The 24,092-nt window shown below is 39.8% G+C and overlaps 2 protein-coding genes and 2 long non-coding RNA genes across 6 annotated transcripts; all 4 read right to left on the minus strand.

Moving 5' to 3' along the window:
• Nucleotides 1-841: 841 nt before the first annotated feature.
• LOC146385383 (ubiquitin carboxyl-terminal hydrolase 37-like) lies at nucleotides 842-4,037 on the minus strand. The gene is made up of 6 exons (XM_084931077.1): nucleotides 3,198-4,037; nucleotides 2,756-3,112; nucleotides 2,539-2,615; nucleotides 2,250-2,358; nucleotides 1,552-1,936; nucleotides 842-1,465 (listed from the first exon to the last, which is right to left on the minus strand). Exons 2-5 carry the CDS (start codon nucleotides 2,861-2,863, stop codon nucleotides 1,859-1,861), a joined length of 372 nt encoding a protein of 123 aa, XP_084787203.1. The 5' UTR covers nucleotides 2,864-3,112; nucleotides 3,198-4,037; the 3' UTR covers nucleotides 842-1,465; nucleotides 1,552-1,858.
• Nucleotides 4,038-5,110: 1,073 nt separating this feature from the next.
• LOC146385384 (uncharacterized) lies at nucleotides 5,111-8,276 on the minus strand. Of its 2 annotated transcripts, XR_014800492.1 has the most exons (5): nucleotides 8,108-8,276; nucleotides 7,831-8,008; nucleotides 7,652-7,736; nucleotides 5,757-6,091; nucleotides 5,111-5,458 (listed from the first exon to the last, which is right to left on the minus strand). It is a non-coding gene; the product is annotated as an uncharacterized LOC146385384 (long non-coding RNA). The 2 variants fall into 2 exon arrangements; XR_014800491.1 differs by having other exon boundaries at nucleotides 5,111-6,091; nucleotides 8,108-8,270.
• A 7,942-nt stretch (nucleotides 8,277-16,218) lies between these two features.
• Nucleotides 16,219-18,267, minus strand: LOC146385385 (ubiquitin carboxyl-terminal hydrolase 37-like). Its single transcript, XM_084931079.1, has 5 exons — nucleotides 18,136-18,267; nucleotides 17,919-17,995; nucleotides 17,629-17,737; nucleotides 16,931-17,315; nucleotides 16,219-16,844 (listed from the first exon to the last, which is right to left on the minus strand). The coding sequence occupies exons 1-4, from the start codon at nucleotides 18,241-18,243 to the stop codon at nucleotides 17,238-17,240; spliced, it is 372 nt and encodes a 123-aa protein (XP_084787205.1). The 5' UTR covers nucleotides 18,244-18,267; the 3' UTR covers nucleotides 16,219-16,844; nucleotides 16,931-17,237.
• Nucleotides 18,268-20,488: 2,221 nt separating this feature from the next.
• Nucleotides 20,489-23,647, minus strand: LOC146385386 (uncharacterized). 2 transcript variants are annotated; one of them, XR_014800494.1, is made up of 5 exons: nucleotides 23,479-23,647; nucleotides 23,202-23,379; nucleotides 23,023-23,107; nucleotides 21,128-21,462; nucleotides 20,489-20,829 (listed from the first exon to the last, which is right to left on the minus strand). It is a non-coding gene; the product is annotated as an uncharacterized LOC146385386 (long non-coding RNA). The 2 variants fall into 2 exon arrangements; XR_014800493.1 differs by having other exon boundaries at nucleotides 20,489-21,462; nucleotides 23,479-23,641.
• Nucleotides 23,648-24,092: the final 445 nt, after the last annotated feature.

The following is a 24,092-nucleotide window of genomic DNA, read 5'->3' on the forward strand; positions in this document are numbered from 1 at the left end:
CACCTTTATGCCCCTCACCATTAATGGAGGTCCCATTTGAGCACATTGGCATGGACCTCATTTTATCAATGAGAAAAAGAAAGTCTTTAGTTCAGCTGTTGTTAACTGATCTTGACTTTGTTGATTAAACGTTGCAAACCTGCCTTCAGTGTGTCCTGTACATGAGGTCATTTAGTACACCACAGCACGGTGAGTTTTTTGAGCTGATGAAGTTCAGCCAAAACAGGAAACATGCAGCAGGAGACAGTAACTTGTTAAAATGTTATAAAAGGTACAATTAAAGATTTTCACCCTACAGGGTTGTCAATGATCCAAGGATAAATGTCTAATTTGGTCAAAATTTTATAAGCCATTTCTGGAGAGACTGCAGTGGAAATGTTGTCACTTTTGGACTTTGCTACCTGCAGCTAAACATTTGCAGCTAAATCATTTATTTAAAAGCAGAAGCTGCAACTGATCGAGTGAATGTTTGTCTGAAAACTTAAACTGAACTCCAAGGGTACCATTGCTCCAGCTTACCATCTTTACCTGAGTGAATCAGTTTGTTGAACAATCTAAATGATTCAGAAACTTCTGTGACATCAACTTAACTAAGGCTCATTACAAATTTCACAAAACGCTGCTGAATACTTTTAATATTTTTTTATTAGTTATTTTTGTTTTGTTGTTATTTTGATTTTAATAAAACAAAATAACAAAGAATTAAATAATTTCTTTGTTTTTTTTTTATTTAATTTCTTTTACAAGTAAATTAATAATAATATTAATAATAATAACTATAAAATTAGTGATGTCAGCGTAAACGTCATTAGTTAAAATAACGTTAACACTGACAGCACTAATTTGTTGCCAGAGAGCAAGCCAAACACTGGTCCAGAAAAGGACGATCTCTAGTAGTGGTGCACTACTAGTAGATTTGTTTTAACCTCCTAGGACCTGGTGTCCACATATGTGGACATAACATTTTGGGTTGTCTAGACCAAAATACAAAATTTTGCTCTTCAAAAACCTGATATCCACTTATGAGGGAGGACATTACACTGCCACTGTTCAATCGAAATTTAAAATGAACGTCCTCATATGTGGATCTCATTGTTTTGAGAAACAAAAAAAAGATAGTCCGAATCTGATGTCTTTGTTTTTACATTCATCAGGTCCCAATCAACCCAAATGGCACAGAGAAATGAAAAATGCATGCCATGAAAGAGTTCAGGTCTTAGGATGTTAAAAATGTCCCTGCTGATGAGACCAGTGAATGTGGGGCGACGGTGGCAAGAAAAAACTCCCTCCTGGAGGAAGAAATCTTGGGAGGAACCAGGCTCTCTGGGAGGACCCTTCCTCCTGAGGGCAATACTTACCAGTACTTGTCCTCCAGTGTGCGATGGTGGGCTGGGACGAGTGTTGTTTCTTCTCAGCATGATGATGACCTTAACTTCCTTCCTTCCTTCCATTTCCTGTTTCAGAACTGAGAATGAAGACAAAACTGGTTAACAAGATAACAGGACATTTAAAAATTCTCTCACTTCAGGATGAGATGCTGTGTCTTCTTACGTTTCTCTTGTAAAACAGGATGTAGGCCGAGTGCTGCTGTTCCTCACAAGCTGCAGATCCAGTTGTGTGGAGCACCTGTGCGTCATTATAGGTGAGCCAGCGATCTGATGTAGAGTGCTGACTCTCCTCAGGATGGACAGAACTACAGATGTAGTGTCCTGAAATCACATTAAGACAAATGAATCCAACTTCTGGAAGTCAACTGATTCAAGCAAACAGTGATTTTGACTTAGTGCTTCTTAGAACATCAAAAGCTTTTGTGTGTGAGTCCTTCACTGAAAAGTAGCAAGTTTTCATTTTCTGTTTGTCACAAGTCTGTTGTTTTACCTGACTCTGTGCCTCCATAATGACTAATGATGCTGACAAGACTATAACAGCCACCACCCTGAGAAGGAACAAATCCAAAGAGTGTTAGTTTCATAAAGTCTCACATCAGTGCCATAATTAAGCTGATTTGCTGAGGCTACGTCCACACGAATGCGTTTTCGTTTGAAAACACATCGTTTTCTCTCCGCTTTGACCTCCCGTCCACACTGAGACGGCGTTTTCCTCAAGGAAAAACACAGCATCTTGAAAACGCTCTCGAAAACGCATACATTTGAAAACGGAGCAGTCCCGTCGCAGTGTGGACACGGAGTTTTCAAATCTATCAGGGCTAGTGTGGACGTAGCCTGAGACGTTCTGCAGTCTGTTTTTACCTGATTGGATGGCACCACCAAGTCCCTCTGCAGCCTGACGGGGTCATCCACCTTCTGAATCTTGTAGGTTTGTGTAAAGCCAAACCTCTTCAGATGCAAGATCAGAACTCTGGCAGAAAAGAAAAAAAATAAAACAAACAAGGTAGAAAATAAGAAGAATGAGTTTCAAACACAAACAGAAGATGGGAGAAAACGACTGCTCAAGTATTGTCTCGAAAAACTCTGATATTTGATGCGCCACAGTTTGGAAACCTGGTCAGTCGATCAATTCTGATGTGACCTTACTCACCTTGGCAGTGTATCAAAAGACGACTTCAGTTCTGAGGCCGTCCCTCCACAATCACAGCGAAATTCTATTTCTTGTTCCTGAACAACAGCACAGAGAAAACAGGCTTTATGTTAGAAAGAAATCTCAACATATGCACACACACATACACACAAACACTAACAAAAAAGGTGTGTTAAGATCGCTGACACTACAACTCTATTGGAATTTGTGATCTTACCTTCAAGTATGTCTCTAACATGTTTATAACAGACCCCTCTGGAACCAGGTCAAGAGACAAGCTGGTGAATTCCTCTTGCTGTGATGATTGGTGACCGCAGCTACACATTTCAGGAGTAACGTAGTTAAAGTAAAGATCAGGTAGGTGGAAAAGAGGTATATGAAAATATTGCAACCAGCTCTGCGTTTCTGAAAGACAGGCTTACCTCTTGCATGTCCTCATGTTTTCCATTTTAAAAATGTGATGGTCTTCTACTGGGCAGGTATAACTTTGGCCCAGGAGAGCTGCGTTCCTCTCCAGGTGAGGTGTGAGCCTTTTGACCTCATTGAGGAACAATGTTAGGAATTCATGAGCGTCCTGAAAGAAAAGCAGAGAGATTTAAAACAGTACATCAAAATCAGAAGGTAAAGCAAAAAACGAAATGTCCAAATAGCTGACGCACTTTCTGTGCACTGCCGGTGTATTCAGGAGCTTGATTGCTGAATGCCTTCTTAAAAGCTCTTAGGTGGTGATCTTTAAGGCCATAATCTGTTGACTCATGACAGTCCCTGACATCAATGAGCCTTCTGTAGAAAGGAAAGGGTAAACAGACATTTCTGCTGTTAGATCTCTTTGTTCTTCAGGTTTTTGAAGAAAGTAGAAGGTTGACGTAGCGCACCTTAAGAGCTGAGCTTCTGGATCTGTGCTCCACAAAACCTCCTGACGCCTGATGTCTCTTATGAACTCCTCAATGTTGAGGAGGCTCTGCAGGCAGGAGTTCATGTAGCAGGTGTTTCCGATGTTTGGAAACCTGACACACACGCACAACGTTTACAGTATCAGTGTAAAAGAATTCATTTTCTCCACTTTGACAAAGTGAGCTTTGGTCTTTGTGCACCACGTGTACTCACCCGAAGCAGTCTATAGTCTCAGTTTGACTTTCTATTATTTTTCCACCGCATGCTACACTGCTCCAAAAAGGTAAAAACACAAACACAAAATTAGGAAAGATGTCAGGATGCTGAGCAGTGTATGTGCATGTATGCATGAGCTTTGAAGTTGAAACATTTTGGAGGACGTCTTTCTCTTACCTGTTAAACACATGCTCCCATCCACTCTCTTGGTCCAGAAGCTCCATAATCAAAGTGTCCCAAATCAGGTCTGCTGGGATCTTTTCCGTGGTGCTTCTTACCTGCTATATATAAAGGACATAGCTGTGTGCCTCATTGCTCTTAATTGCTCTCATTTAAATGCTTGATGACAGTGACTCTTTCCATAAAACATACCTTCCCGGATTTAAAAAGAGACCAGCGAGACCTTTTTTGTGTCTTCACTGTGTTGGTCTCTGCCTCTGCATCGCTGTCAGTTTGCTGCAGAGGACGAACAAACAGAAGTTTATTAAAAAAGTAAAGTCACTTAAAATTAACAAGTGCATTTTAAAGAGAATGTGCATTTCATATGTTTTGTGTAAAAGCAAACCGAGGAACAGCAGAAGAAGTGTCTCCATTTTCTCTTCTTCTTCTTCTTTTGACCATTTTCAGGGTTAGCTGGTGTGGCAGCAACAGAAGCATCCGGGATGCTGATCAGGAGAAAAGTGTAAATGTTGTGGAAATTTATAAGAAGGAGTACATTTTGCTAATACAGATTGCTAATAACAGTGAATAACTGTAATGGAATACCAACATGAACAAAATCATGTATTTTATACATTTACACTCTACATTTTCAAACGCTAATCTCTGAAACCATATAAATAATAGACAAGACTAGAAGTAGTAAAAAAGATGTAAATACACAAGGTGGAAGAAAAATGCCAATAAAAGGGAAATAAAAGAGCTCCAACTAAACCACTGCTATAAATATCTCCAGCAGCATTAAAGAGTGGCGCATTTCTTTACCTCTGATGAGACGTAGAAGGAATTTCCTTCTCTGCCACGTTTTGTTTGTGTAATTTCTGTTTAGAAACAAGAAAACCAACATCAGTAATGGCATAAAACAAACATACCAAGGGAGTCTCTCCATGAAAAGTGTCCAGTTAGAAAATTTGGTATTATTTCATATTATTTATCACTTTAGTGAGCTGTCAGCTCATGAAGCAGATATATAGGAATATCTTTAAATAAAATAAAAACAATTTATTCATGCTTTAAATTGAGTTTTAAAGTTTGTCCTGTGAAATACAAAATCCTTCATTTGGTTCTGATCAAAATTCAGTTTTTACAGAAATCATCCATGAAGCTTCATTAAAAGCTTCAAAAATGCTTATTCACCACAAAAAATATTTAGAGAAACATCCTGCAAGTCTCTTCAAACTTACCTTTCTGTGAAAAAAAAAAAAACGTTTAAACATCTTTGAACTTAATTTGAGGACATAGCTGTGCTAAATTGCTCTTAATTCTTCTCATTTAACTGTGATGAGTAAATGCTTGATGACAGTGACTCTTTCCATAAAACATACCTTCCAGAATTTAAAAAGAAACCAGCGACACTTTTTTTGTGTCTTCACAGTGTTGGTCTCTGCCTCTGCATCGCTGTCAGTTTGCTGCAGAGGACGAACAAACATACGTTTATTAAAAAAGTAAAGTCACTTTAAATTAACAAGTGCAATTTAAAGAGAATGTGCATTTCATATGTTTTGTGTAAAAGCAAACCGAGGAACAGCAGAGGTGTCTCCATTTTCTCTTCTTCTTTTGACCATTTTCAGCAACAGAAGCATCCGGGATGCTGATGAGGACAAAAGTGTAAATGTTATTTTTCAAAGTGGAAATTTTTAACAAGGAGTACATGCTGGAGATTGCAGATAAAAATTAATAACTGTAATGGAACAAAATCATGTATTTTGTACATTTACACTCTACATTTTCAAACGCTAATCTCTGAATCAATATAAATTATAGACAAGACTAGAAGTAGTAAAAAAGATGTAACTACAAAACACCAATAAAAGGGAAATAAAAGAGCTCCAACTAAACCACTGCTATAAATATCTCCAGCAGCATTAAAGAGTGGCGCATTTCTTTACCTCTGATGAGACGTAGAAGGAATTTCCTTCTCTGCCACGTTTTGTTTGTGTGATTTCTGTTTAGAAACAAGAAAACCAACATCAGTAATGGCATAAAACAAAGTATATGGTATGAAAATACAAAATCCTTCATTTGGATTCAAAATTCAGTTTTTACAGAAATCATCCAAGAAGCTTCCGTAAAAGTTTCAAAAATGCTTATTTACCATAAGAAAATATTCAGAGAAATGTGCTGCGAGTCTCTTCAAACTTACCTTTCTGTGAAAAAGAAGTTTAAACATCTTTGGACTTGAGGTGATCGCAGCGAAAATCTCCTCAGCTTTGCAAAAGTTCAACTGAAAACAAGCAGTCAAAGGTTGTATATTTATAAACTTTCAGCATAGAATGTTCATACCCTGAACAGCAAACATCATCATTATGATGTATGGGGCTAATTTGCATATTTTGGAATGTATGCTCATTTGAACTGTATGGTACTCGTCTCCAAGCAACTGCTACAAAAACAGGTCAAGTCAAGTGGCTTTTATTGTCATTTTAACCACGTGCAGAGGTACTGTACAGAGTGAAATGAGACAGCGTTCCTCCGAGACCCTGGTGCTATATATGACATATACGGACAAACCCAGGACTACATAAAGTGCAGTGTGCATAAACTGCAAAAATAAACAAGACAAAACAGTGCAAAACTAGACAGAACAGGACGATACAGACACAAGACAATGGAAATGTGCAAAATGCTGAGTATTGTGCAAAAGTAACTTGGTGTCTGTATGTATGTGTATGAGTGTGAGATACTGCAGATAAGTGCTTGGTAGTGACGTGTGTGTAGGTGTGCGTGTGCCAGTGCAGTCACTGAGTGTTCAGGGGTCTGACGGCTTGTGGGAAGAAACTTTTCCGTAGTTTGGTAGCGAGGGCCCGGATGTTCTGGGACCTCTTTCCAGAAGGCAGCAGGGTGAAGAGTGTGTTTGAAGGGTGTGTGGGGTCCTCCAGCAAGCGGTTGTTATAAGGAGGGGAGAGGGGCTCCAATGATCTTCTCAGCTGCTCTCACAATCCGTTGTAGGGTACTGCGATCCAATACGCTGCAGTTACCATACCAGACAGTGATGCAGCTACTTAGGATGCTCTCATTAGTCCCACTGTAAAAGGTGGTGAGAATGGATGGTGGGAGATGGGCTTTCCTCAGCTTCTGCATGAAGTAGAGATGCTGCTGGGCCTTCTTGGTTATGGAGCTGGTGTTGAGGGAGCAGGAGAGGTTCTCTGCCAGGTGGACACCAAGAAATCTGGTGCTCTTGACGACCTCCACAGAGGATCCATTCATGTTAAGTGGGCAGTGATCCCACTGTGCTCTCCTGAAGTCAACAATCTCTTTTGTTTTGTCCACGTTCAGAGACAGGTTGTTGACTCTACACCTCTACAGATGGCCCGCAGTGCAACCCTTCAGCTCCCTAGTAGATTCACCTATATACAAATTTAAAGACCTAGGAGACTTACTTCTCGTCACAGAGTTGTAGCATTCACAAGATTTTCAGAAAACTTGACCTTTGAACTTGAGGTCAAGGTCACTGATATTCAAACTGACCCCAGAACTTTAGTAGATGCACCAATGGCATCAATTCAAAATCCTGCCCCTCGTTCTCGAATTATTGTCTTGACCAAGCTGAGTATACAATTATGAAACAATCATTTTCCATTTTTATTTCACTATCTGTAACTAAGACAAATAAACAGTATTTGGGACACAAGTCACTATTAAAGTGGTTAGTGAGACTCCACATCTGATAACAGTATAACACACTGCTTATTTATGTAAAATTGTCATCAATAAATGTGTTCAAAACAGAAGCTACACTGGCTTTAAAAGTTTTTGTTAACTCTGACTACCTGTCTGCTCTTACCTGTTTCTTTTGCTCTCTGCTGTCTTCATCCTCCATCCAACTCTACAGCTATTGTTAGGGATGACATGATGAAACTGAAGGGTGTCTGGGCACCGAAAAAAGAAAAGAAGAGAGATTGGATTAGGCTGCAGCTGGCGTGCCATTCTCTCACTTCAGGATGAGATGCTGTGTCTTCTTACGTTTCTCTTGTAAAACAGGATGTAGGCTGAGTGCTGCTGTTCCTCACAAGCTGCAGATCCAGTTGTGTGCAGCACCTGTGCGTCATTATAGGTGAGCCAAGGATCTGATGTAGAGTGCTGACTCTCCTCTGGATGGACAGAATTACAGATGCAGCAGCTGTTTCCGATGTATGGAAACCTGACACACAAACAAAAGTTTACAGTATCAGTGTAAAATAATTCATTTTGTCCAGGTTGAGAAGGTGAGCTTTGGTCCTTGTGCACCACGTGTACTCACCTGAAGCCGTCTGTAGTCTGAATTTTATTTTCCATTATTTATCCACCGCCCAAATGTTTCACTACGCTACTGCAAAAAGGTAAAAACACAAACACACAATTAGACACTGAGCACTGGATGTGCATGTATGCATGAGCTTTGAAGTTTAAACTTTTTATTTTTATTTTTATCATCAACAATTTTTATTTATTTCATTTTAAACTTCAATAACAGAGCTTAAGGATAACTACATAAATAAATAGTTTAAAAAACAAACAAACAAAAACAAAACAACAACAAAACAAAACACTACAACAACAAAAAACAAAACAAAGGGAAGTTATCCTATTCTTTCTTCGCACACCAATCCCCACACCACCACTCTGTCATTACTCCTCTGTTCTTCAAGTTACAGAAAGCCAGCTTGTAAAGGGGGACCAAATACAATCATATTGAGGCAATTTGTCTAATAAACCATAAGTCACTTTTTCGTAAGACGCCAACTTAGCCATTGTCTTTAGCCACTCTTCATAGGGAGGGGGGTTCTTTTTCCGCCAATGTCTTAGCAGGACCCGTTTGGCCGTAGTAAGAGCCAAAATAATCCATCTTTTTGTATAACTGGAAAAATCTCCATCAGAAAGTTCTGTGGTTATACCAAGTATGGACAGTTTTGGTGAGATACCAAATCTCCTTTTTAAAACACTGAAAATTACCTCCATTATATTTTCCCACCAATCCCGAAGTGCCGAACAGCTCCATAAGATATGTAAAATCAAAGCATTTTGACCATCACATCTCCAACATTCGTCCGTAGAGGCCAGGTTCCATTTATACAATTGTTGCGGTGTTCGATGCCACCTATGGATTATCTTAAGTTGAATAAATCTACTGCCTGTTTCTTTATACATAGTATTAACATTTTGAAAACATGAATCCCATTCAACTGAAGATATGTCCAATGCCATGTCCTGGGCCCAGTAGCCCTTAACTTTAAGGAGAGGGTCAGCTGACCGTTCTTGCAATAAGTGATAAATCTTAGAGGTAATGCCTTTACCCAAGGGTGATCTTGAGAGCAGGACTTCCATAGGGTTGCCCACAAGACAACTCAAGGGGGTTCCCAGCCACTTCGATAATGAACTATGTATTTGGACATATCTCCAGAATTGATTACGCTGCAACTTATATAACTCTACAATTTTATCAAAGCTTAAAAAACATTTAGTCCCACAGTCAAATAAATCTGATACATTAAGGATGCCTGCTTTACGCCACTGTAACCAGTCAACCGATGTCCCTCCAATTAAAATTCTTTTATTACTCCATAAGGTTGCCGAAGGTGATTTAATAAAGTCCCAGCGACCTGCCCTATGTAATTTAAACCACAATGTCTTTGCAATTATAGGATGGGTAGTTTTAAGACTGGTATCAAACAGCTCCCTCCAAGGAGAAATACCGCCATTAACTTCCGTCTCTATACGGGACCAGATGGGTTTAACTGGTGCAGTAGGTAACCAAGCTCTAAGTTGTTTCACGTTCATCACCCAATAATACCATTGGAAATTAGGCAATGAAAAACCTCTTTGTTTTGCACTCGCTTGAAGTTTCTTAATACTTAAACGATGCGGTGAGCTACCCCAAAGAAAGTGCCGGATTAAAAAGTCTAGATCTTTGAAATACTTATCTGGAATGTGTAATGGAATATTAGATAAAATATAAAAGATCATGGGTGCAGTCATCATCTTAATACAACTAATTTTACCCCATATTGTGAGACGTACTCTGGACCATCTACCAAATTCCATTTTTATTCTTTCCAACATTGGCTCCATATTTGCTCGAACCATCTTAGTGTAATCCGAGGTCATTTGTATCCCCAAATACCTCAAACCATTCACGGACCACCGAAACTCCCACTGTTTAAATAAAGTATGGGGGCAGTGTCCTGACATAGGCATTGCCTCTGATTTATCCCAGTTGACGCGATACCCTGAAAGCAGCGTAAAGCTTTCTACACATTCTAATAGGGCTGGAATTGACTTCCCAGGCTGGGTCATAAGTAACAACATATCATCTGCATATAATAGAAGCTTATGTTGACTATTACCCATCGAAATTTCAAATATATTTACATTATTTCTCAGTTTTTGTGCCAAAGGCTCTATAGCAATTACAAAAAGACCGGGGCTAAGGGGACAACCCTGTCTTGTGGATCTCTGTAAAAGGAATAGGTCTGATATGAGCCCATTCGTCAATACTCGCGCTGAAGGCGAATCATATTGTAGCGGGTCAGGGCTGTTCGGGGTTCTGTTTGTGATGTTTTGTTTATGTTACCATAGTGACGGGTGACGCCCTCTGGCTGCGACGGTGTGTCCTTTCGGGGTCAGAGGGCGCCCTGTGTGTTGTTGTTGCTGTTCTGTTGCCGTGCTGAGCAGTTAGCTAGCGGCAGTGTTCTTCTGCAGATGTTAATAAACGGCTGTGCTCCCTGGCTAGCTCACGGAAAGCAAGACCAAACGATACCTCCGTCTCCTCCTTGTCTGAGCTCGCCAAAATATAATATCTTTATCCACCTAATAAAATTGTCACCAAAACCAAACTTTTATAATGTCTTAAACAGATAATCCCACTCAACACAATCAAAAGCTTTTGCAGCATCCAGCGATAGGGCCACTGTTGGATGTACTGAATCATATACATAATTTTGCAAATTAACCAACCGCCTAATATTATCTGAACCATAGCGGTTTGGAACAAAACCAGATTGGTCTGCATGAATTATTTTCACCATTACTACTTTTAATCGACCCGCTAAGACCTTTGCCAAGATTTTTTGGTCAGAATTCAGCAAAGATATGGGGCGGTAACCACTTGGGTCTAAAGGGTCTTTCCCAGTTTAAAGAATAAATGTCCAGAGTGCATTGACTGAGGTAATGAGCCTACTTTGAACGCCTCATTATAAACATCGAGCAACAGGGGACTTAACATATCCTCAAATGCTCTATAGAAATCCAATGGTAACCCATCTAATCCTGGAGCTTTATTAAGTGGCATACTGTTAATTGCACGGGTAATCTCCTCCACTGTAATTGGAGCATCTATAATCTGCTGGTCAGTAGTAGAAAGCTGTGGCAGGTTTAAATCAGTAAAGAATGCTTTGAATTTCTGTTCATCTAAACTCCCTTGTGTAGAATAAAGATTATTGTAAAAGGCCCTGAATCCATCATTTATATGTCTAATAGAAGTTGAAATAACCCCATCTGATTGTCGTATGCCTGGGATATGGTTCATACTGTCTTTCTGTTTAAGACGGTATGCTAATAAACGACTCGGCTTTTCTCCCATTTCCCAATATGCTTGATTAATGCGAAATAAAGCGTATTCTGCCTTTCTGTTGTACAGTACATTCAACTTATATTTAACTTGAACAATTTTATTCAACGTAACTCTGTCTTTTGTATGGGAATGTACTGCCTCAAGTGCCTTTAATTTGGCTTCTAACGTAATGATATTCTTGTTAGCTGCCTTCTTTTTAAAGGAAGCGTAAGAAATTATCCTCCCCCTTAAGTATGCCTTCATAGCATCCCACCAAGTAGCCAATGTAGTGTCCTCTCGATTATTTGTCTGTTTGTAAAATTGTATTTCATCTCTTATCAATTTAATAAACCCAGAGTCTTTAATTAAGGACACATTTAAATGCCATCTGCGGCTTTGAGGAATCTGTAAAATATTTCCAAGACATAGAAAAATTGGCACATGGTCCGAGAATACTATATTACCAATACTTGAATCTATAGAGTTATTCACTAAGGCTTCAGAAATAAGAAAGTAGTCGATTCTAGTATAAACATTATGAGGCGGAGAGTAAAAGGAATATTCCCTGCCTTCTGGATGCATTGTCCGCCAAATATCATTCAGACCTAAATCTGAGGTCATCTGCCTTATGGCAACTGCAGATTTACTCTCTGTGCCTCTCCTAGGAAGTGATCTATCTAGGTCTTGATCCAGTATTTGATTAAAATCTCCTCCTACCACTATTTGTGCACCTTCTAATTCCAAAAGATACCGTGACAGGTTATGAAAAAAGGCGAGTATGTCCGCATTAGGTGCATAGATATTACATAAAATTATTGGTGTGTCCAGTAGTTGTCCATAAACCAATATAAATCTACCTTCCTTATCTGTTATTACTTTTGTTTCAGCAAAGCTAACTGCTTTATGAATCAGAACCGACACTCCCCTACTTTTATCAGTTCCAGGACTGGAAAAGACTTTACCTACCCAGGAACATTTAAGTTTTAAGGCTTCTGACTTGCACATGTGCATTTCTTGAATAAAGGCTATATCAACTCTTGATAACTTTAGATATGTTAACATTTTCTTCCTCTTAATCCCGTTATTCAACCCCTTAACATTCCAGCTGGCTATTTTGAAATCTGTCTGTCTATCCATCTTATATGTTGTCTCCTTGACCTGGAGACAACATATAAGATGACACCGCCATGGACCTCAACCAGCAGGCTTTGTGTTACCTGTTTCTTTATACAGGAGCATGTAGGGGTGGACTGCCTTTTTATTTGATTACCCTTTTCTCATGTTTTTGTTAGTTCGGGACATTTTGGGGGACATTATTCTCTTACTTGTTAAACACATGCTCCCATCCACTCTCTTGGTCCAGAAGCTCCATAATCCAAGTGTCCCAACTCAGGTCTGATGGCATTTTTTCCAGTGGTGTTTTTAACCTCTTGGGAACTTTCACTACATTCCTTACTTGATGCAGAAAGAAGAAAAGAGTCAGGGATGCATAGCAAGCACAACAAGACACCAGCAGTCCAGACCTTTCACCAACTGAAGACATTTGCAGCACCATAAAACATGACAGAGAAGAGCTGGGACTATGTGAAAGGGTGAAGTGCTGCAGTAAAGTTGCAATGGTCCTATCTTTTATACAGTCTATGGTTCACTCTATTAAGATGTGATTATCTCCAAGGTCCATTTAGTTTTAGTTAGCTGAAGCTAAACCAGAAGTTAAAACGAGATGATGAAAAACATTTTTAGTTAATGTTACGACTGTTGTTGTAATGTTGTCTCATATGTAAATCTGAGTGTGCAGGTGCCTTTCCGTGATTGGTGCATCCATGGGACGGACCATACAGATTGGCTAATGACCTGGAGACAACATATGAGATGACACCGCCATGGACCTCAACCGGCAGGCTTTGTGTTACCTGTTTCTTTATACAGGAGCATGTAGGGGTGGACTGCCTTTTTATTTGATTACCCTTTTCTTATGTTTTTGTTAGTTAGGGAGATAAGACACTGTCATTTGGTTTTATTCTTTTCATAAATAAGTTTTGTACATCCTTTTGATACGGTCCCTCTTGTTTGTTGTTTTGGGGTCCACCCCGAAGCTATAGTTCGCTCCTTTCCTTTGTTAGAATTCAATCACTGTAAATAAATCACCATCAAAATTGTACTGGTTGTGTGATGTGCTGCTTGGGGTCAGACAGGGGTGGATCACCCCTATATTATGGTCTGGCCACCCTTAGACAGGCCATAACACTAACTAAAATGAAACTAGACTTAAAACTGGCTGGTGTCCTTACCAGTGACCTTGGGTCTGAACTGTGGGCTCCTCTTTCCAGGTGTTCGTACTGCCTGAGTGGGACCAAGATGTGCTGTCTTGCCTCTTTTGGGTTTTCTGCATGTTTCTGGCTCAGCATGCACTTCTTGGCGTTCGCTGTTGGTTGCAGCCACTTGAGGTTTCTGGGCTCATTTGGGTTCTCAACACTGGGTGACTTTGATGGGAGTGAAAGCATCCTCACAACATAAATCACCACACTACCTGCTTTTGTTTCAGATTTTTTCTTTATCCTTGTTAACATGTTTGGGTACTGGGTTTACCTGTAATGCATTTTGTGCTCCAAAAGCTGTTATTTTGTGCAGCTGTGCTCCAAAAGCTGTTAGCATGACCTTTTTTTATCATTAGATTGTGCCACACCAGCACCTGAGAGAAAAGCTTTGAGTTTGATTTTGTGTTTTGCAGGCACTCAGGAGAATAAGTCATGATGTTTCTTGTGTTTGTCATGTTAGTATCTCAGTGCTTGTCAATCACCAGTCAACAGTGTCACCACTGTGAACAACATCCTGCGACCGTTTGAGTCAAAACCTTCGAGAAGTCCCTGCAGCCGCTTCAAAAGTCATCACTGAGCTCGATCTCTCTTTTAACACGCTGGAGACAACAATGAAAGATGACTTTCTTTCATATGCTGCTTTGAGGGCTTTGTTTGTGAACAACAACAGAATCAAAACCATCCATGAAGAGACATTTCACCCGCTGATTAATTTGGAGAAACTGGACTTCCACAAACCAGTTGGAGACTTTGTCTTCTGGATGGTTTCAGAACCTGATTTCTCTCCACTATTTCAATCTTTTGGGAAACAAATATACAACACTGGGTCCGGGAAACCTTTTCCTGCCACTGAGGAGCTTGAAGACCCTCCATTTTTGAGGAGCTTTCCTTCAGTCTGTCAGTGAAAGGGATTTTTTTTAAATCTTGAAACTGCCGTGACCCTGTCCAAAGACCAGCTGGCCGGGTCAGTCATGGATATTCACAAATACCCCATAGTACTGGTGGAAAAGAAATATCGGGGGAAAATGCATAGAGTAACGGCTGCAGTTAGCTGACGGCCATCATACCCCTTAAATCTGAAAACTGATTGGTCGGGGTTTAGTAGCTCAATAGGGTAGTATGTAGGCCTGCACACACCACCAACAGGGACACGTGGCGTTTGGGTTGCCCGTTCCAGCAATTCGCTACACAGAAGATAATGGCATTATGCAACTGGCCCTTTGATCAAATGATGAAAGCTGATAGTCAAATAGTGCGCCCTGACATAGCACTGACATTTCCACATGTTGTAACGAGTAGGGACAGACCATGTTCAGTGTGTCGTGACACTTGCACGATGGAAGAACACACCCACTTGTTGGTGCCAGAAGAGCCACTGAGAAATTATTGTTTTAGCTGGCTCATTACAAGTCGATGGTTGGTCACCTGGAATAAGATAAAACTCTGGAGCGAATAATTGCCCGATTTTACTGGCCAGGAAACTGTTTTAGACTTAGAGCTTTTTATTGTCATTGTGCAGTTTCTTGCACAGTGAAATTGGGTAAGTGGAGAGCATAGAGCCGCTGTATCTGTGCGCACCACCATCTTGCATTTTTTGCATGTTTGGATGTGCGCCGATGGTGTGCGTCCAGTGGTGTCAGCTGGTGAACCAGCTGGTCATTTAAAAAGCACCTTTATGCCCCTCACCATTAATGGAGGTCCCATTTGAGCACATTGGCATGGACCTCATTTTATCAATGAGAAAAAGAAAGTCTTTAGTTCAGCTGTTGTTAACTGATCTTGACTTTGTTGATTAAACGTTGCAAACCTGCCTTCAGTGTGTCCTGTACATGAGGTCATTTAGTACACCACAGCACGGTGAGTTTTTTGAGCTGATGAAGTTCAGCCAAAACAGGAAACATGCAGCAGGAGACAGTAACTTGTTAAAATGTTATAAAAGGTACAATTAAAGATTTTCACCCTACAGGGTTGTCAATGATCCAAGGATAAATGTCTAATTTGGTCAAAATTTTATAAGCCATTTCTGGAGAGACTGCAGTGGAAATGTTGTCACTTTTGGACTTTGCTACCTGCAGCTAAACATTTGCAGCTAAATCATTTATTTAAAAGCAGAAGCTGCAACTGATCGAGTGAATGTTTGTCTGAAAACTTAAACTGAACTCCAAGGGTACCATTGCTCCAGCTTACCATCTTTACCTGAGTGAATCAGTTTGTTGAACAATCTAAATGATTCAGAAACTTCTGTGACATCAACTTAACTAAGGCTCATTACAAATTTCACAAAACACTGCTGAATACTTTTAATATTTTTTTATTAGTTATTTTTGTTTTGTTGTTATTTTGATTTTAATAAAACAAAATAACAAAGAATTAAATAATTTCTTTGTTTTTTTAATTTAATTTCTTTTACAAATAAATTAATAATAATATTAATAATAATAACTATAAAATTAGTGATGTCAGCGTAAACGTCATTAGTTAAAATAACGTTAACACTGACAGCACTAATTTGTTGCCAGAGAGCAAGCCAAACACTGGTCCAGAAAAGGACGATCTCTAGTAGTGGTGCACTACTAGTAGATTTGTTTTAACCTCCTAGGACCTGGTGTCCACATATGTGGACATAACATTTTGGGTTGTCTAGACCAAAATACAAAATTTTGCTCTTCAAAAACCTGATATCCACTTATGAGGGAGGACATTACACTGCCACTGTTCAATCGAAATTTAAAATGAACGTCCTCATATGTGGATCTCATTGTTTTGAGAAACAAAAAAAAGATAGTCCGAATCTGATGTCTTTGTTTTTACATTCATCAGGTCCCAATCAACCCAAATGGCACAGAGAAATGAAAAATGCATGCCATGAAAGAGTTCAGGTCTTAGGATGTTAAAAATGTCCCTGCTGATGAGACCAGTGAATGTGGGGCGACGGTGGCAAGAAAAAACTCCCTCCTGGAGGAAGAAATCTTGGGAGGAACCAGGCTCTCTGGGAGGACCCTTCCTCCTGAGGGCAATACTTACCAGTACTTGTCCTCCAGTGTGCGATGGTGGGCTGGGACGAGTGTTGTTTCTTCTCAGCATGATGATGACCTTAACTTCCTTCCTTCCTTCCATTTCCTGTTTCAGAACTGAGAATGAAGACAAAACTGGTTAACAAGATAACAGGACATTTAAAAATTCTCTCACTTCAGGATGAGATGCTGTGTCTTCTTACGTTTCTCTTGTAAAACAGCATGTAGGCCGAGTGCTGCTGTTCCTCACAAGCTGCAGATCCAGTTGTGTGGAGCACCTGTGCGTCATTATAGGTGAGCCAGCGATCTGATGTAGAGTGCTGACTCTCCTCAGGATGGACAGAACTACAGATGTAGTGTCCTGAAATCACATTAAGACAAATGAATCCAACTTCTGGAAGTCAACTGATTCAAGCAAACAGTGATTTTGACTTAGTGCTTCTTAGAACATCAAAAGCTTTTGTGTGTGAGTCCTTCACTGAAAAGTAGCAAGTTTTCATTTTCTGTTTGTCACAAGTCTGTTGTTTTACCTGACTCTGTGCCTCCATAATGACTAATGATGCTGACAAGACTATAACAGCCACCACCCTGAGAAGGAACAAATCCAAAGAGTGTTAGTTTCATAAAGTCTCACATCAGTGCCATAATTAAGCTGATTTGCTGAGGCTACGTCCACACGAATGCGTTTTCGTTTGAAAACACATCGTTTTCTCTCCGCTTTGACCTCCCGTCCACACTGAGACGGCGTTTTCCTCAAGGAAAAACACAGCATCTTGAAAACGCTCTCGAAAACGCATACATTTGAAAACGGAGCTGTCCCGTCGCAGTGTGGACACGGAGTTTTCAAATCTATCAGGGCTAGTGTGGACGTAGCCTGAGACGTTCTGCAGTCTGTTTTTACCTGATTGGATGGCACCACCAAGTCCCTCTGCAGCCTGACGGGGTCATCCACCTTCTGAATCTTGTAGGTTTGTGTAAAGCCAAACCTCTTCAGATGCAAGATCAGAACTCTGGCAGAAAAGAAAAAAAATAAAACAAACAAAGGTAGAAAATAAGAAGAATGAGTTTCAAACACAAACAGAAGATGGGAGAAAACGACTGCTCAAGTATTGTCTCGAAAAACTCTGATATTTGATGCGCCACAGTTTGGAAACCTGGTCAGTCGATCAATTCTGATGTGACCTTACTCACCTTGGCAGTGTATCAAAAGACGACTTCAGTTCTGAGGCCGTCCCTCCACAATCACAGCGAAATTCTATTTCTTGTTCCTGAACAACAGCACAGAGAAAACAGGCTTTATGTTAGAAAGAAATCTCAACATATGCACACACACATACACACAAACACTAACAAAAAAGGTGTGTTAAGATCGCTGACACTACAACTCTATTGGAATTTGTGATCTTACCTTCAAGTATGTCTCTAACATGTTTATAACAGACCCCTCTGGAACCAGGTCAAGAGACAAGCTGGTGAATTCCTCTTGCTGTGATGATTGGTGACCGCAGCTACACATTTCAGGAGTAACGTAGTTAAAGTAAAGATCAGGTAGGTGGAAAGAGGTATATGAAAATATTGCAACCAGCTCTGCGTTTCTGAAAGACAGGCTTACCTCTTGCATGTCCTCATGTTTTCCATTTTAAAAATGTGATGGTCTTCTACTGGGCAGGTATAACTTTGGCCCAGGAGAGCTGCGTTCCTCTCCAGGTGAGGTGTGAGCCTTTTGACCTCATTGAGGAACAATGTTAGGAATTCATGAGCGTCCTGAAAGAAAAGCAGAGAGATTTAAAACAGTACATCAAAATCAGAAGGTAAAGCAAAAAACGAAATGTCCAAATAGCTGACGCACTTTCTGTGCACTGCCGGTGTATTCAGGAGCTTGATTGCTGAATGCCTTCTTAAAAGCTCTTAGGTGGTGATCTTTAAGGCCATAATCTGTTGACTCATGACAGTCCCTGACATCAATGAGCCTTCTGTAGAAAGGAAAGGGTAAACAGACATTTCTGCTGTTAGATCTCTTTGTTCTTCAGGTTTTTGAAGAAAGTAGAAGGTTGACGTTGCTCACCTTAAGAGCTGAGCTTCTGGATCTGTGCTCCACAAAACCTCCTGACGCCTGATGTCTCTTATGAACTCCTCAATGTTGAGGAGGCTCTGCAGGCAGGAGTTCATGTAGCAGGTGTTTCCGATGTTTGGAAACCTGACACACACGCACAACGTTTACAGTATCAGTGTAAAAGAATTCATTTTCTCCACTTTGACAAAGTGAGCTTTGGTCTTTGTGCACCACGTGTACTCACCCGAAGCAGTCTATAGTCTCAGTTTGACGTTCTATTATTTTTCCACCGCATGCTACACTGCTCCAAAAAGGTAAAAACACAAACACAAAATTAGGAAAGATGTCAGGATGCTGAGCAGTGTATGTGCATGTATGCATGAGCTTTGAAGTTGAAACATTTTGGAGGACATCTTTCTCTTACCTGTTAAACACATGCTCCCATCCACTCTCTTGGTCCAGAAGCTCCATAATCAAAGTGTCCCAAATCAGGTCTGCTGGGATCTTTTCCGTGGTGCTTCTTACCTGCTATATATATAGGACATAGCTGTGTGCCTCATTGCTCTTAATTGCTCTCATTTAAATGCTTGATGACAGTGACTCTTTCCATAAAACATACCTTCCCGGATTTAAAAAGAGACCAGCGACACCTGTTTTGTGTCTTCACAGTGTTGGTCTCTGCCTCTGCATCGCTGTCAGTTTGCTGCAGAGGACGAACAAACATAAGTTTATTAAAAAAGTAAAGTCACTTAAAATTAACAAGTGCATTTTAAAGAGAATGTGCATTTCATATGTTTTGTGTAAAAGCAAACCGAGGAACAGCAGAAGAAGTGTCTCCATTTTCTCTTCTTCTTTTGACCATTTTCAGGGTTAGCTGGTGTGGCAGCAACAGAAGCATCCGGGATGCTGATCAGGAGAAAAGTGTAAATGTTGTGGAAATTTATAAGAAGGAGTACATTTTGCTAATACAGATTGCTAATAACAGTGAATAACTGTAATGGAATACCAACATGAACAAAATCATGTATTTTATACATTTACACTCTACATTTTCAAACGCTAATCTCTGCAACCATATAAATAATAGACAAGACTAGAAGTAGTAAAAAAGATGTAAATACACAAGGTGGAAGAAAAATGCCAATAAAAGGGAAATAAAAGAGCTCCAACTAAACCACTGCTATAAATATCTCCAGCAGCATTAAAGAGTGGCGCATTTCTTTACCTCTGATGAGACGTAGAAGGAATTTCCTTCTCTGCCACGTTTTGTTTGTGTAATTTCTGTTTAGAAACAAGAAAACCAACATCAGTAATGGCATAAAACAAACATACCAAGTGGGTCTCTCCATGAAAAGTGTCCAGTTAGAAAATTTGGTATTATTTCATATTATTTATCACTTTAGTGAGCTGTCAGCTCATGAAGCAGATATATAGGAATATCTTTAAATAAAATAAAAACAATTTATTCATGCTTTAAATTCAGTTTTAAAGTTTGTCCTGTGAAATACAAAATCCTTCATTTGGTTCTGATCAAAATTCAGTTTTTACAGAAATCATCCATGAAGCTTCATTAAAAGCTTCAAAAATGCTTATTCACCACAAAAAATATTTAGAGAAACATCCTGCAAGTCTCTTCGAACTTACCTTTCTGTGAAAAAAAAAAACGTTTAAACATCTTTGAACTTAATTTGAGGACATAGCTGTGCTAAATTGCTCTTAATTCTTCTCATTTAACTGTGATGAGTAAATGCTTGATGACAGTGACTCTTTCCATAAAACATACCTTCCAGAATTTAAAAAGAAACCAGCGACACTTTTTTTGTGTCTTCACAGTGTTGGTCTCTGCCTCTGCATCGCTGTCAGTTTGCTGCAGAGGACGAACAAACATACGTTTATTAAAAAAGTAAAGTCACTTTAAATTAACAAGTGCAATTTAAAGAGAATGTGCATTTCATATGTTTTGTGTAAAAGCAAACCGAGGAACAGCAGAGGTGTCTCCATTTTCTCTTCTTCTTTTGACCATTTTCAGCAACAGAAGCATCCGGGATGCTGATGAGGACAAAAGTGTAAATGTTATTTTTCAAAGTGGAAATTTTTAACAAGGAGTACATGCTGGAGATTGCAGATAAAAATTAATAACTGTAATGGAACAAAATCATGTAATTTGTACATTGACACTCTACATTTTCAAACGCTAATCTCTGAATCAATATAAATTATAGACAAGACTAGAAGTAGTAAAAAAGATGTAACTACAAAACACCAATAAAAGGGAAATAAAAGAGCTCCAACTAAACCACTGCTATAAATATCTCCAGCAGCATTAAAGAGTGGCGCATTTCTTTACCTCTGATGAGACGTAGAAGGAATTTCCTTCTCTGCCACGTTTTGTTTGTGTGATTTCTGTTTAGAAACAAGAAAACCAACATCAGTAATGGCATAAAACAAAGTATATGGTATGAAAATACAAAATCCTTCATTTGGATTCAAAATTCAGTTTTTACAGAAATCATCCAAGAAGCTTCCGTAAAAGTTTCAAAAATGCTTATTTACCATAAGAAAATATTCAGAGAAATGTGCTGCGAGTCTCTTCAAACTTACCTTTCTGTGAAAAAGAAGTTTAAACATCTTTGGACTTGAGGTGATCGCAGCGAAAATCTCCTCAGCTTTGCAAAAGTTCAACTGAAAACAAGCAGTCAAAGGTTGTATATTTATAAACTTTCAGCATAGAATGTTCATACCCTGAACAGCAAACATCATCATTATGATGTATGGGGCTAATTTGCATATTTTGGAATGTATGCTCATTTGAACTGTATGGTACTCGTCTCCAAGCAACTGCTACAAAAACAGGTCAAGTCAAGTGGCTTTTATTGTCATTTTAACCACGTGCAGAGGTACTGTACAGAGTGAAATGAGACAGCGTTCCTCCGAGACCCTGGTGCTATATATGACATATACGGACAAACCCAGGACTACATAAAGTGCAGTGTGCATAAACTGCAAAAATAAACAAGACAAAACAGTGCAAAACTAGACAGAACAGGACGATACAGACACAAGACAATGGAAATGTGCAAAATGCTGAGTATTGTGCAAAAGTAACTTGGTGTCTGTATGTATGTGTATGAGTGTGAGATACTGCAGATAAGTGCTTGGTAGTGACGTGTGTGTAGGTGTGCGTGTGCCAGTGCAGTCACTGAGTGTTCAGGGGTCTGACGGCTTGTGGGAAGAAACTTTTCCGTAGTTTGGTAGCGAGGGCCCGGATGTTCTGGGACCTCTTTCCAGAAGGCAGCAGGGTGAAGAGTGTGTTTGAAGGGTGTGTGGGGTCCTCCAGCAAGCGGTTGTTATAAGGAGGGGAGAGGGGCTCCAATGATCTTCTCAGCTGCTCTCACAATCCGTTGTAGGGTACTGCGATCCAATACGCTGCAGTTACCATACCAGACAGTGATGCAGCTACTTAGGATGCTCTCATTAGTCCCACTGTAAAAGGTGGTGAGAATGGATGGTGGGAGATGGGCTTTCCTCAGCTTCTGCATGAAGTAGAGATGCTGCTGGGCCTTCTTGGTTATGGAGCTGGTGTTGAGGGAGCAGGAGAGGTTCTCTGCCAGGTGGACACCAAGAAATCTGGTGCTCTTGACGACCTCCACAGAGGATCCATTCATGTTAAGTGGGCAGTGATCCCACTGTGCTCTCCTGAAGTCAACAATCTCTTTTGTTTTGTCCACGTTCAGAGACAGGTTGTTGACTCTACACCTCTACAGATGGCCCGCAGTGCAACCCTTCAGCTCCCTAGTAGATTCACCTATATACAAATTTAAAGACCTAGGAGACTTACTTCTCGTCACAGAGTTGTAGCATTCACAAGATTTTCAGAAAACTTGACCTTTGAACTTGAGGTCAAGGTCACTGATATTCAAACTGACCCCAGAACTTTAGTAGATGCACCAATGGCATCAATTCAAAATCCTGCCCCTCGTTCTCGAATTATTGTCTTGACCAAGCTGAGTATACAATTATGAAACAATCATTTTCCATTTTTATTTCACTATCTGTAACTAAGACAAATAAACAGTATTTGGGACACAAGTCACTATTAAAGTGGTTAGTGAGACTCCACATCTGATAACAGTATAACACACTGCTTATTTATGTAAAATTGTCATCAATAAATGTGTTCAAAACAGAAGCTACACTGGCTTTAAAAGTTTTTGTTAACTCTGACTACCTGTCTGCTCTTACCTGTTTCTTTTGCTCTCTGCTGTCTTCATCCTCCATCCAACTCTACAGCTATTGTTAGGGATGACATGATGAAACTGAAGGGTGTCTGGGCACCGAAAAAAGAAAAGAAGAGAGATTGGATTAGGCTGCAGCTGGCGTGCCATTCTCTCACTTCAGGATGAGATGCTGTGTCTTCTTACGTTTCTCTTGTAAAACAGGATGTAGGCTGAGTGCTGCTGTTCCTCACAAGCTGCAGATCCAGTTGTGTGCAGCACCTGTGCGTCATTATAGGTGAGCCAAGGATCTGATGTAGAGTGCTGACTCTCCTCTGGATGGACAGAATTACAGATGCAGCAGCTGTTTCCGATGTATGGAAACCTGACACACAAACAAAAGTTTACAGTATCAGTGTAAAATAATTCATTTTGTCCAGGTTGAGAAGGTGAGCTTTGGTCCTTGTGCACCACGTGTACTCACCTGAAGCCGTCTGTAGTCTGAATTTTATTTTCCATTATTTATCCACCGCCCAAATGTTTCACTACGCTACTGCAAAAAGGTAAAAACACAAACACACAATTAGACACTGAGCACTGGATGTGCATGTATGCATGAGCTTTGAAGTTTAAACTTTTTATTTTTATTTTTATCATCAACAATTTTTATTTATTTCATTTTAAACTTCAATAACAGAGCTTAAGGATAACTACATAAATAAATAGTTTAAAAAACAAACAAACAAAAACAAAACAACAACAAAACAAAACACTACAACAACAAAAAACAAAACAAAGGGAAGTTATCCTATTCTTTCTTCGCACACCAATCCCCACACCACCACTCTGTCATTACTCCTCTGTTCTTCAAGTTACAGAAAGCCAGCTTGTAAAGGGGGACCAAATACAATCATATTGAGGCAATTTGTCTAATAAACCATAAGTCACTTTTTCGTAAGACGCCAACTTAGCCATTGTCTTTAGCCACTCTTCATAGGGAGGGGGGTTCTTTTTCCGCCAATGTCTTAGCAGGACCCGTCTGGCCGTAGTAAGAGCCAAAATAATCCATCTTTTTGTATAACTGGAAAAATCTCCATC

This window comes from Perissodus microlepis, chromosome 6 (genome assembly GCF_051167445.1).
Source record: "Perissodus microlepis isolate ML-2025 ecotype Zambia chromosome 6, ASM5116744v1, whole genome shotgun sequence".
NCBI classification, from domain to species: Eukaryota; Metazoa; Chordata; class Actinopteri; order Cichliformes; family Cichlidae; genus Perissodus; species Perissodus microlepis.

Bases quoted from the DNA above. Each gene is read 5' to 3' on its own strand.
- LOC146385383 (XM_084931077.1), bottom strand. From the start codon at position 2,863: ATGTGTAGCTGCGGTCACCAATCATCACAGCAAGAGGAATTCACCAGC. The intron at 2,616-2,755 runs GTAAGATCACAA...GCTGTTGTTCAG, and splicing joins TGTTAGAGACATACTTGAAG to GAACAAGAAATAGAATTTCG. The intron at 2,359-2,538 runs GTGAGTAAGGTC...CTTTTCTGCCAG, and splicing joins TCTTTTGATACACTGCCAAG to AGTTCTGATCTTGCATCTGA.
- LOC146385385 (XM_084931079.1), bottom strand. From the start codon at position 18,243: ATGTGTAGCTGCGGTCACCAATCATCACAGCAAGAGGAATTCACCAGC. The intron at 17,738-17,918 runs GTGAGTAAGGTC...CTTTTCTGCCAG, and splicing joins TCTTTTGATACACTGCCAAG to AGTTCTGATCTTGCATCTGA. The intron at 17,316-17,628 runs GTAAAAACAGAC...GTTCCTTCTCAG, and splicing joins TGGTGGTGCCATCCAATCAG to GGTGGTGGCTGTTATAGTCT.